General features: G+C 38.1%; 1 protein-coding gene across 1 annotated transcript in view; it reads right to left on the bottom strand.

Moving 5' to 3' along the window:
- The window catches only part of trim33 (tripartite motif containing 33), a 32,365-nt gene that overhangs the window by 13,829 nt on the left and 5,676 nt on the right, over positions 1–12,860 (bottom strand). The window contains exons 3-10 of the mRNA XM_037684994.1: positions 12,635–12,788; positions 8,769–8,901; positions 6,874–6,990; positions 6,642–6,756; positions 6,222–6,368; positions 5,906–6,023; positions 4,107–4,393; positions 1,951–2,145 (exon numbers count right to left, since the gene is read on the bottom strand). Coding sequence (XP_037540922.1) covers positions 1,951–2,145; positions 4,107–4,393; positions 5,906–6,023; positions 6,222–6,368; positions 6,642–6,756; positions 6,874–6,990; positions 8,769–8,901; positions 12,635–12,788 — 1,266 coding nt within the window. The remainder of the gene's footprint in view (positions 1–1,950; positions 2,146–4,106; positions 4,394–5,905; positions 6,024–6,221; positions 6,369–6,641; positions 6,757–6,873; positions 6,991–8,768; positions 8,902–12,634; positions 12,789–12,860) is intronic.

The following is a 12,860-nucleotide window of genomic DNA, read 5'->3' as shown; positions in this document are numbered from 1 at the left end:
TATAAGTCGCAGTTTCTTGCATAATTTGCATGCCCTGTGACTTGAACACAGACGCGATGCATTTATGGATTTTTCCCATTTGATAAACCAATTTTTGGCTGAGCTATGACCATTTTCATTCATTCTGACTGAAAATATTGAACACTACCAATTTCAGCCACTAGATGGCACTCGAGTAGAATGGCATGCCGATCTGTCATGTAACAGGGAAAAGTGGCTATTAATGACACGATCGGCTTGCCATAAACTGTCACTTTCGTCCAGCTCGCCTGGAGCAACTGTCAAATCAAATTCATTTCTCTGCGCATCCCCAGCGAAATGCAGCTTATTTGACCATTTAAGTGCATTTATTAAGTCAAAATTCAACTGAGATATTGTCGAGCCAACAATTGTTTTTAGGTGATTATCTTGTTAAATTTCAAAGAAATGCACAGCGAGTCCTCCTGTGCACGCTCCTACTTCCGCGTATCGGCTTTTGAAATGCAGCTGATTTGACCATCAAAGTGCATTTATTAAGGAAAAGTTAGACTGAGACACACCTTTGCTATAATTTCGAGCAAACAAATAATTGTTTTTAAGCGTTAATCTTGTTAAATTCTTGTTAAAGTCCTCCCGTGCACGCTCCCTCGGACGCCAATAGATTTTTGGCACAACATCGGCCCACATTTCCGGGTTGTCAGCGGTGATGTGTAATAGATATGACTTACAGGGTGAAGCGACTTATTTATGTTATTTTTCCACTTTATTAGACATTTTTGAACTGATGCGATTTATAGGGCGCTGGGACGTGTACGGTGGAAAATACGGTAATTCAACAATTTTAAACTTTGTGAAATATATTTTATTGATAATAAAGTCTCTGTTATTTATACAATACATGTTCTAACAATGGTGACATTGAATATAAAATGAGCTGGGCATTTTGATGTATAAATTTATTACTTTTGACATTTTTAGGTTTTACTTCTGACCTAACGATTTTTCTTTTTCAAACAAAATAAATAAAGCAAGTTTCTTTCGGCTGCTCCCTTCTTCAGAGGTCACCACAGCGAGCAAACTCGCACGAAAGACTTGGTAATTTGTTTTACGCTGGATGCCCTTCCTGACACAACCTGGACTTGAACCCGCAACCTCAGGATTACAAGACCGCACTACTGACCATCATGCCACCGCAGTTCTTGTGCTTTCCAGATAAAATACTTGTTTGAAAGTTCTTGTTTTTTTTGTTGGAATTTCAGCTACTTTCATCTATTTACGATTTATGCATGTATGTCTGATAATACTTTAACGTACTTTACAAAAGGCCAATTAATAAAATCCGCCTAACTTTGCTTCAAATGCACAATACTGAAACAACAGGATAAATACATGTATACAGATTTGTTTAAGTAGTGTGTTTGAGAGTTAAAACAACAACAATGAAACTAATGAGGTCTCAGATTTCTCTTAGATGCTTTTGGGAAACAAACTGAAACAACTGCTTACTTTGAAATTTCTTTGTGCAAATTCTTATTTCTTGTTTGACAAACCATGAGATGATCTTCTATATTTAAGGTCATTGTTTCAGATTTGCTCTAGGAATAATCTACTATAAAAAAAAAAAAAAAAACATTTTGAAGCCTAACGCTGCTGAAGAATCTGTCAATCAAAAAGAGCCTTCAGCTGAATTCAACAAACTAATTCTGCAAGTCTTTAAGACAAACTCTAATTTATTATGTGTAAGTGTTACTCAGATTATTATGAGTGAACAGAACATGACGCACAAATAAGGATCAGTAAATAAAATACTGTGCTCTAAGCTGCTTTCTTAATAAGATGTTGGGTTGCTTCTAACCAGCCTCCCCTGCTGTATCTATAAAATCCCTGCAATTACACCAGAACTGACACTTCTGAATAAACAATAATTAAAGTGTCACAGATTCTGCTTCCATACAAACATTCTGCACTGACCTGTCTCTGTAACTGAGGCTGCATGAGGGGTGAGAATTGCTGTCCATTGTGTCTGGGCTGAGCTGTGGGCATTCGGCCTTGAGGTGGACCCGGCAGACGCATGTGATGGGATGAGGGGTACATCGAGGGACTGGGCCCACCGTTCATACCCCCAGGGACTCGCTGCAGCTGCTGCATACTGATCAGTCTTGGAGGCTGGTGGGAAGAAAAATAAATAAATCAATCAATCTGCAGAAAATGACCTGAAGCTTTAAATCATTACAACTTTACCAATCAAGAAAATAGAAAAAAAAACTACCTTAGATCTTTATTACTAATCTCATCCCTGTCTGAGATTACACTGAGTAGGTTAGTACTTTATTAAATTCTAATCAATCAAATTAAACAAAATACTTCACAAGCATTGATTAGAAAACAATAAATAAAACACTGAAAGCAGAAATAAAACAAAAAAAATTTAATTTTTCACAACAGTCTATCGTGTGGATTGCTAACGGATAATAAAATAAAAATAATAAATCCTTAGATTACAGAGCAGGAATTAGCAGCAAATAATCTTATTTAGACAACACCTCACCAGTAATAAGCTCCTGTGATGACTTCTCTGAAACTTGAACAGAATTTTACCTAAACAACTATCTAACGAAATCTTTATTAAAGAGCTGGAGTAGGGGGTATTTTCAATAATTAAAGATTCTTTAATTATAGAAAATACACCCTACTCCATGTTTTGACTCACTAGAAGTTTAAAGTTAAGTAAAATGTTCCCGTTTTCTCCTCCAATTGTACTTTAGCTTAATGTGGAATCCTTATATTTATTCGTTGTTTTACCGTTTTCTTATTTCTTCAGGTATCCATGTGTTTTTCTCTCCACTTTTCATGTTTTGCAATTTTTGTGCAATTTTAACTTTTTTTAACATCAAAACATTCATCTCATTAAGGACATTCCTACTACTTTTTACATCTGTGCAGTTCTCAGTCTGACTGAAAATGAATGGAGCATTGTTCAAATGGTAAAACCTGCTTTTTGATTTTTATTTCAGCGTTTTTATGTTAATTCTGCTCCATTTTACTGAGATCCTGTCCTGCTCACGCCAGTTCTGCCCCGTTTTTGTGCTAATTCTGCCTTAATTTTTTCATCTATCCTGCTTTGTGTTAACATTTTACTACTTTTGTTTGAAGCCATCAGCTAACAGTACCGTTAACCTCCCGCTATCTAAATAATGCTAACAGTCTCCTAAGAAACAAATTAAATTTTCAAAATGTCTGTCAAAACTAACAAATATGGCTACAACTCTGTTGTTTTAGAGAAACTGAAGTAAAAATTGTTTGGCAGAAGCCAGAAGAAATTCACAGCATAGAATTCTAATCAAAAGTTGAAGATGGCTACCAAAACTAACAAAAATATGGCAATAACTTTGTCATTTTTAGACATACCAAGTTAAAATGTGGTGTGGAGGTAGGTAAAAGTAATTCCCAGCATGTCTCCTGATGACGTTATACGAGACTATTACAACTGTTGGATTCACCCCTTTTATCTGTTAGCAAAATATCTCATGAGCCACAGGGTGGATTTTAATAAAATTTTCAAAAAGTAATTACTGAGTGTACATCTAAAACTGATTAACCTTTAGTCAACTTGAAGCAAAATGGCCACCGCAGCCACCGTGACAAACAAAAATGGATCCAAGTCATTCAATTTAAGTACCAGTAGCTGAAAGTCATCTACTACATGTACTCTGACGGCTAAGAGGTCCCTCGGTTCTTTGTTTAACACTTTCTTTGTCATTTTATGTCATTATGTTTAATTTGTTTTTATGTCTTGTATGTATTTTTTGTCTTTTATGCTCTAAAAGTGCTTTTTCTGACTGTATCTGTCTTTTATGACTCATTTTTATTGTTTGTTTGCACTTGTGCTTCAAAAGATTTTAACAACATTCAATGTTCAGCTCATATTCAACTTGCAGCTTCAAATTTCAGCTGTTTCTCCAACTATTTTCTGCTAAACTTCAACTTTTCTAATTTAATTAGCAGTGACAGTTCAGTCGGCTTCAGCTTCTTCAGCAACTTTCAGCAAAATGAATCAGCACCTAGCATTCACACGGCTTTATTTTGCAGGAATTACAAATTATCTTGTTGGAAATGTTTGCCCATACCTGCTGCTGAACTATGGGTGGGCCTGCCTGCCTGGAATGCTGCTGGGACATTTGAGAGGCAATGCGCATTTGCTGCTGGATTTGCTGCTGCTGCTGCTGATGTTGCTGCTGATGCTGTTGTTGCTTGACATATGCAGCTTGTTGCATGTGCTGCAATCGAAGCTGAGCCAAGTTGATCTGGCCTGGGTGTTTGCCTGGGTGGCCCTGGCCTGGTGAAATGTTTGGTCCTCCTATCATCACATTGGGAGGGTGTGCAGCTGGAGGAGGTTTTTCAACCACCAAATTACCTACAATAAGAAGAAGACAGATGTTAGTGAGCTCAAAGGGACACATGCTATAGACACCCATATCTGATACAGTAGTTTGCAAACGTCTTCAGTTATTCTTCACTTTTTAACATTTAGCTTTCAAGGACTTCAATATTCTTGCAGCTTTCTAGTGGTCCTGATCCATATCTTCTCAAGCCTTCTGAACACATTTCAAAACGTTTTATTTTTATTTTGATGTTTATTCCTCTCACTCGTTTTCTGTTCAATATCTGACTAGATTCAGAAAAATGGTTTGTTTCCAAAAGCCACACGACTCCGACCTAGAAATAATTCGGACGTTAACAAAAGTTCCTAAACTCAAGAAATGAACCTGTGTCGTGTCTGCAAACAACAAACATAGCAAAGTTTTAAACTCAATTTTTATGCAACATTACGTGCACAAAAAGGCAATTTGTTTGTATTATTTTGTTAAATCTATTAAAAGTTTAAAAGATATCACAGTTTAACAAACAAATAAGACTTTTGACACAAGCAGGATTATTCCTCAAATGACGGTTAGTCCAAATCGTGGCAGTAGAGATCAGCTGCTGGGGAAAAATATGGATCCGTCCCCAACATTTGTGTTTTTTACCTCGTCTCTTCTTTCTCTCACAGATTGGGGGTTGAAGTAGTTTTGACTGGAAACAGCAAGAAAAGTTTACTTTTACTTGCTGTACTACTGATTGTTCACTATTGGATGCCATGGCACCAAGCCAGTCATCCAACCATCCATTATCTTTTACCAGCTTCTTCCTTTTCGGGTCTCTGGTGCCCATGTCCAGCAGTCACCGTGTGAGAGGCAGGGGACACCCTGGACATGTCTCCAGTCCATCACAGGGACACACAGAGACAAATGAGACAAACAACCATTCACTCTCTCACTCACACCTAGGGATAATTTAGAGTCACCAATCAGCCTAACATGCATGTTTTTGGTCTGTGGGAGGAAACCAAAGTACCCGGAGAAAACCCACGCATGCACAGAGAGAACATGCAAACTCCACCCAGAAAGGCTCCTGGTCGGGATCTAAACCAGGGCGACCTGCTCGCTGAGAGGCGGCAGCTCTATCAACTGCACCACCGTGCTGCTCTATGTTGAGTCGTTTAAGGATTTTTGTTGGATTTCCTCAAAGTGTGTCTTCTAGATACCGTTTATCTGCTTTAGATTATTTTAGGCCTGACATTTTATTTGTCCTCCACTTATCCACATTACTCATTTTTAAGCACACCCTGTCCCATATGCTGTCATGGTCATGAACAGAAACTGACCTTCATGAAGTCTAGAGAACTATTGATCAACACCACTTTAAAAGATTAAAATATTTAAAAAACAAGTGGTGGTTAAAAAATTTCAACACAATATTGCAAAACCTTTGACCTAAACATATTAAAAAATTGCCTTACTGCTGTCTAGAACAACTCAATAAAAAGTACTTAAACGCAACAGAAAGTTGACTGCCGAGGAATAAAATGGGAAGAATTTTCTCTCACCAAGATTAACCACATTTTTGGCCCAGAAGGTTGGATCACAAAAGAAGCGCACAATTCCATTGGACTGTGGCGCTGGCTCCAGTCTGGCCTTGAAGAGCTGCCGAAGTTGGTACATGATCTACAAGTAAAGAGAAAATGTTCTTCAGTTACCCGATCTAGCTATAAAAGTTTGGTACAAAGGTCACTGAGAGCATTAATTAAAAACATGTTCTGGAAAATCTACTCAGTGGAGCTAAATTATTTTTGTGCGTGAGTGGAAACAATTCACACCATTTCATTTAAATCTATATTTTAGTTAAATTGATACATAACATACTGGTCTCTTGCTGTAGAGCAACGCAGTGCTGCTGCCAGAGGTGATGGCCCAGTGGCAAAAGTTGAGCACATGGTTGATCTGCTGGGCCAGTTGGGTGGTGTCTTTATGCTGAGACACAAGCCTTATGCTGCGCTCTTTGCTCACGCTCTAAACAAAAAATAGACTGATTAATACGATTCGGCTAAAATGTAATGGCGCAAGAGAAACGGATAAAGTTACACTAAACACAAAGTGAGTGCATAAAAAAAAACCATGACTTGTCAAGTTCATACCATAACTGGAGTCAATGGAAAAGTACTAAATGTCAATAATAAATGGACAAAAGTGAATATCTGGATGGCTTTTTGTAATTCTGCAGCACAATATGAAAAATATGAATATTATATTTTATATAATATACTATGAACATTGTTCTCTTACCTCGAGCTGCTGAAGCAAGGCCTTGCCTTTTTTGTTGATCTCATTTATAAGAGTAAATACTGCAATTTTGATTTCGTGCTCCACTTTTCTGTGCGTCTCATTCAACTCTTTTAACCTGAATTTAAAGAAATAAAGTAAATGCTTTCAAAAGAAACATTAACCAACAATAAAGATACTTATAAATTGTGTCTGTTCGATCCTCTGGAGAGAAATAAGGATAGGAAAAGTTTACCTGTTTTGCACTTGAGAAACAGAGTAATAGACATATTTCTTTTTTTCCTGCAGCTTGGCCATATTGGTCTCAATGATTTCTTTATGATTCTGGAAGGCTTCTTCCAGAAACTGGTAGCTGAGGGAAGAAGGACAACAAGTCATCATCAATAAACTGATGAATTTTATCACTGGGGGTGTGAACAGTTCAAAAACAGGGTTCAAGAAATGAGTTTATTCTTCTTCTTCTTTCATGTGAACCCTTATTTCAGGGGTCACCCCAGCAACTGGACTCACGAGAGCTAAATTTTAAAGTGCACAAGTAACTAAAATTACTAAAAAGATGACTGTCAGTTAGACTTGAATATATTTAGTCTCTTCTTAAGGAATACTGTTAGCAACATTAAAAGTTCAGCAAAACTTTAGGTATTTAAATCACTGTTAACAATAAATGAGAATCTGCACTGAGATGGACAGTTGGAACAGAGATTGTGTTGTTTGTTTTTGTACATCAGTGATTTAATAACCAAGCAGTTTTTAGAAGGAGCCACTGAGTTTGCTGATAGAGATGCATACATTTCAGTTGATTATCTGACTGTACGATGCAGTTTCAGACCTTGAAAGTCTCAGAGGACTATGATTTAAAAAAAAAAAAAAGAGAGATATGCCAAATAGTACTGGAACATGTTAAAAAAAAAAACAAGTTTGTGTTCAGTCGGTTGTATTTAATATATATTTTTTGGTTAGAAATAAACTAATTGTTCCATTTGTTACTTTTCTGACTCGTTTAAATGTTTTCTGTTTCTTGTAAACGATCAACTCTAAAAGCAGATAAAGAATAATTCAATCATCCATTTTTTGAGCATAGAAGAAAGTATCGAGTTTGTCCAGGTCATCGAGAAAGTGATGGCAATAATGAACTGCAACAGGGTCATGAGTTACCAAGGAGAGAGAGGAAAAAGAGAGTAACCTTGTAATTAAATTACCTGCGACACAAAGACAGCGAATGTGACTGTAACGCTGTCTTAACGTTGGGCAGGTTGACATACCTGGTAATTTGCAACAAATATCAGCAGTAGTCTTTGCAACTAACTTTTACAGAACAATACACTTCCAGGTATTTGTAACCAAATACTTTTTTTATTTTGCTTACAGTCTCAAGTATGTTTTTTTTTTTTTTTTCAGCATAGTCTATGTACAGAAATTGAACAATTCAAACTACGGTAGTTCACGAATAAGGCTGCAAAATTTCTAGGACTTTTCAAAGATGAAAACTTTTTAAATTAAAAGGAATTTATGGGAATATGTGTGTGTGTGTGCACATGTGAAGCATTGGGGTGCCATTTGGTGCCTGGAAAACAGCTGGGGGGGGGGGGTAAAGAGCCTTGCTCAAGGGCATAGAGTGAGTGAATGAGGGTGGAGGCAGGTGTGGGCGATTCCCCTTTCCCATCCCCATTTTGATGTTGTCGGTCCAGGGAGATGAACTAGGGAGTTGACCGGCAACCCTCCGATCACAGGCCCACCCTCTCTAACCTCTGCGCCAATGGGGGTCGTAAATTGATATTGATTTACGATTTATGAATTGGTCGTAAACGAGTTGTAAATTGAACATAAACTATTGAAGGTTGGCCCCTGACAGGGATTTTAAATATGTTTGGGTAGAATGTATTTTATTCCTATAATTCCTATGGAAAGTTTCCAGTTTGGAATAATTTCCTAAATTCAGGGCTTAACTTCTCATGTAATGCGTAAGGAAAGTAAAAAAAAAAAAAAAAGTATCCAAAATGTTTACGACTCTTTGCAACCCTGTGGTGCAAAATAAAGTCTGATGACAAAATTCTTTGAAAAGTCTCCATAACTTACAAGTAGAAACTAACCTCCGGTAGTAAGAATACAGGTGTGTGCATGCTAATTTACCTGTGCTCTTTGTGCTCCAGAAGCTGGCAATCCCTACACGTCAAAGTGTCACATGTTTCACAGAAAAGTTTCAGAGGCTCCTGCTTGTGAATGGGACAGAAGACGGGTCTTTGTCCTGATGCACTGACAGACTCTACACACACAAAGACAGAAAATTATCACTACTGTCAAGAGGAGAGTGACACGTAATAATTACCAGAACATGACAAAATAAAAAAGATAAAAGAGGTTAATAGGTTAAAAAAACCCTGAAAATGCTGTCAATGTGTATTCCTGAATTATTTAGCTAAAAGCTGCTGGACGAACTAAAGCTTACATGAATATTGAATTACATTACATCAAATTACATGAATTACACTAACAGCTAAAAAATAGAAAGCATAAGGATTATGGCTCCCTCAGAGGAGTCAACGGGGCAGACGGCGGGCTCCAGAAACCATCTTAACACCAGCAAACTGGTTGGCCCACTATGAGAGTGTGCTGCTTGTTGAACAGTTTGTTTGTGGCTCCTTGGACTGATGAAGTCCTTTGGATGAAGGACGAAATGTTTTACTAAAAAAAAAAAGAAACCACCCAGATGACCTGACTTTGACCTGGATTATTGAGCATGAACTTTGATAGAAAGCATAAGATGAAAAGAGCTAAAAAAAAAAAAAGTTGAAATTAGCACAAAGGAGCATAAAAGTTAAAAAAACAGAAGAATAAAAACAAAAAATGTTTTAATAAGAAGGAAAATCGTGAAATTAACAGAAGTACAAAAAAAGCTGTAATAAGCAGAAAAAAGTGAAGCGCAAGAAAAACAGCTGAAAGGGCGAGAGAAAAGCTAAAATAAGCATAAAAACTGCATTTTTGACAATTTTATGTTAAAGGCGTATTAATTTATAGAGCTATTTCAAGAAAGCTGCAACCTTTGACCCTGACCTTTGACCTTGTCAGCCAAACTCAATAGGAATCATTGTTGACCCATGAGGTGTCCAGCTGTGCACTTTGACATTAGTATGTGAAAGGATGATCAATTTGGAGCTATTTAAAGAAAAGGGGTGACCAGTGACCCTGACCTTCGACCCTAAAGGCAGCTGAAATGAGCACGAACGAGCTGGAAGAAGCAGAACCAGAACCAAATGTGAAGTGAGCAGGAAGATATTGTAAAAAGCACAAAAGGTTCATCAGATATAAAGAGAGCTCCATTCATTTTTATTGAGGAAAAAAAATGGTGCAAATGCCAAAAAGCAAGAATCTGAATGAGCTGAATGTGTTGATACATGAAATGTTAAAATAATTAACAAATTGAGGAACGAGTCAGATCATTAGAAATGTACGTAAATAGAAAATGGATCTCAATAGTGAGAATGCTTTTTAAGCATTTGCACAAATAAAACCAGGTGTGACATGAGTAAACAAACAAACCAAGGAGTCAACAGAAGCAGTATTTCTATTACCATGAGCGAAATTCACCTTCTACATATTACCATGCACTGTTTCCACTAGATTACTGGTCTTGGCAGGGTGCTTGTCAGACCAGGAGGGAGGAAGGGAGTGGAGCATTCTGTGACTGATGTCATGATTGTTGAAGGGGGTTGGGGGTGGTGGTGGGGGGGGGGGGGTTGTTACGTTACTAATGCTAGGTTGAAGGCACTTATCCTGTGGCAACTGGTTCTTGGCAACAATCTCCGCTCCCTGACCGTTGGCAGAACTTGCGGTATGCGGGGATGTCGGTAGGCAGGGCACTCAGTTCTGTTAACAGAGCAGGGTGCCCTCCTTGGATAATGGTAGGGGAAACACTGCCATGTAAATGCATCGCTTTCAGAATATCCTGATGCATGCTCAATAATCCAGGTGGAAAAAGCCAACAAAGTTCAGTCAGGTCCTCTGGACGGTTTCTTTGTGTTGAAACATTTTGTCTTTCATCCAAAAGACTTCATCAGTCCGAGGAGCTGCAACAAACTCCGTCTTAATAGCACCTACAGGTGGTTTCTGTAGTCCGCCCTCTCCCCCGCCGACTTGTTCAAGGTAATCACGGCCAAAGTGGTTCAAAACCGTTCAGATGACCTGTTGGATTTTTCTACCTGGATTACCGAGCCTGAATCAGGATATTTTAAACCACTTTGGCCACAATTGCCTCAAACGAGTCGGCGGAGGAGAGGGCGGACTACAGAACCCACCTGAGCACCATCAAACTGGTTGATCCATTATGAGAAGATATATATATATATATAAAAGACTGAGTTTGTTGCAGTTCCTCGGACAGATGAAGTACTTTGGATGAAAAATGAAACGTTTCAACAAAAAGAAACCATCCAGAGGATCTGATTTAACTTTGTTATGGTTTATTTGCACGGCTCCTAATCAGCCCAAACTCTGCTCAGCTCAGCCTAAATTTGCACCTGCACTTTAGGACCGATTCTGGAGGCGTGTCCAGAATCCAAGTCCTGCTAATGAGCGTTCTGCGAGGAGTTAAATTCAAAGCAGTCTGCTCCTCAGATAAATAATGTTAAATTATTATTTTTAACTTTGAATGTTTCTGTTCAGTGCCCTGAGACGACTTCTGTTGAGACTTGGCGCCGTATAAACTGAATTAAATCTGATGAACCAGATCCTACAAAAACATCTATATTTAAAATTCTATATTTTTCTTCTTCATCTGATGTATTTGCGCTCATTGTGGTTTGGTTTCTTGTATACAGATTATTTTAGCTTTGATTTAAAGCTTTAATTTAAAGTGTAATTCTTGTTTTGTGATTTGTACATCTGTGGGTTAGAATAAAGTTGGAACTAAATGCTGCGTCTCTTCTTTAAACATGTCTGAGGGAAATATTCCTGAGAGATTCAATAATTTTGTCTTTTTATGATTTTTCAGCTGAGTTAACTTTAAACAGATTATTTAATAAAGTCAAAGTGAAAACAGGATTTCATGATAAAGCCGGCACTTTTATTTTTATTCTTCACTGATAATAAAAAAAACATTATTTTTTTATACATAAAATGTTTACAAAAAAAAAAAAAGTTTCCACCCTCCGTCCTGGTCCTCCCGCCTGCCAGGGCTCGGGGTCCGGCCTTGCGTGCTTCAACGGGTCGGCAGCTCGTATGATCCTCCGCGGTGACTCCGCTCGCTCAAATTTTGTCCTCGGTCACCAAACACAAAAAACACCTGGACTTCAGAATTAAACCGTGCCGTCGCTGTAGCAGCTCCTAAACTATGGAACGGTCTGGTCTGCCTCTCCACATCAGATCGGCCTCCTCGCTGCCTGTTTTTAAATCCCATCTTAAAACTCATCTTTTTTCTTTTGATACCATATGAGATGTTGATTTTACTATTATTCTTTATGTGATACTCCTTTTACTGTTTAAATTTTTTTTTATTGCATAACTGTTTGTCTTTTTAAGTATTTTGGTCTTGTACTTTATTCCTTTTTGTGCTTTTTAACTTGTCTGTACAGCACTTTGGACCTGTATGGGTGTTTTTAAAGTGCTTTATAAATAAAGTTGGATTGAATTAAACACGGTGTAGTCATTATTGTTTTTTAAAATCTTAAAAATAGATCTAACCACAGCTCCGCGTTCTGAGAAATTGCAAATGGCGGATCGGCGAAAAGTTTCTGAGATCCAGTGACACCCCCCCCCCCCCCCCCGACCAATCAGTGTCCTGCATTCACATTTCGGTCTGGAGACAGATTGACTCAACTCCAATGGTCCCACCAGAGAAGCAGGGATGAAAATAGGTCCTGAATCAGCCTCAAATCAAGTATTGGTGCAAAAGGTTCTTTCCGTGGCAGGCTGCGTGGAGTTGGGGCTTATTAGAAGTGCAAATAAGCCATTAGAGGTTTCTCTTTCAGGTTTTTGCTATTTTAATGTGAAAGCATTCTTACCAGAAGCGGCATCAGCGTCTTCCTTTGTACGAATTTTGTGATCCTTGGTAATTTTGACTCTCTGATGGGCCTCCACACAAGTCTTACACAGCCATTCTCCACACTCAACACAAAAGCCGATGGTTCCAGCATTGTCCTCACAACTTGTGCAAACCTTGAAAGAGAAAACAATCTAGAATAACTACAAGGGATCAAGCGTGGCCTTGGTTTCTCTAGAATCTATTGT

Source organism: Nematolebias whitei, chromosome 11, assembly GCF_014905685.2.
Source record: "Nematolebias whitei isolate Nwh7 chromosome 11, NemWhi1, whole genome shotgun sequence".
NCBI lineage: Eukaryota > Metazoa > Chordata > Actinopteri > Cyprinodontiformes > Rivulidae > Nematolebias > Nematolebias whitei.
The sequence above is the reverse complement of the archived record's forward strand: the minus strand, read 5'-3'. Positions and strand labels throughout refer to the sequence as shown.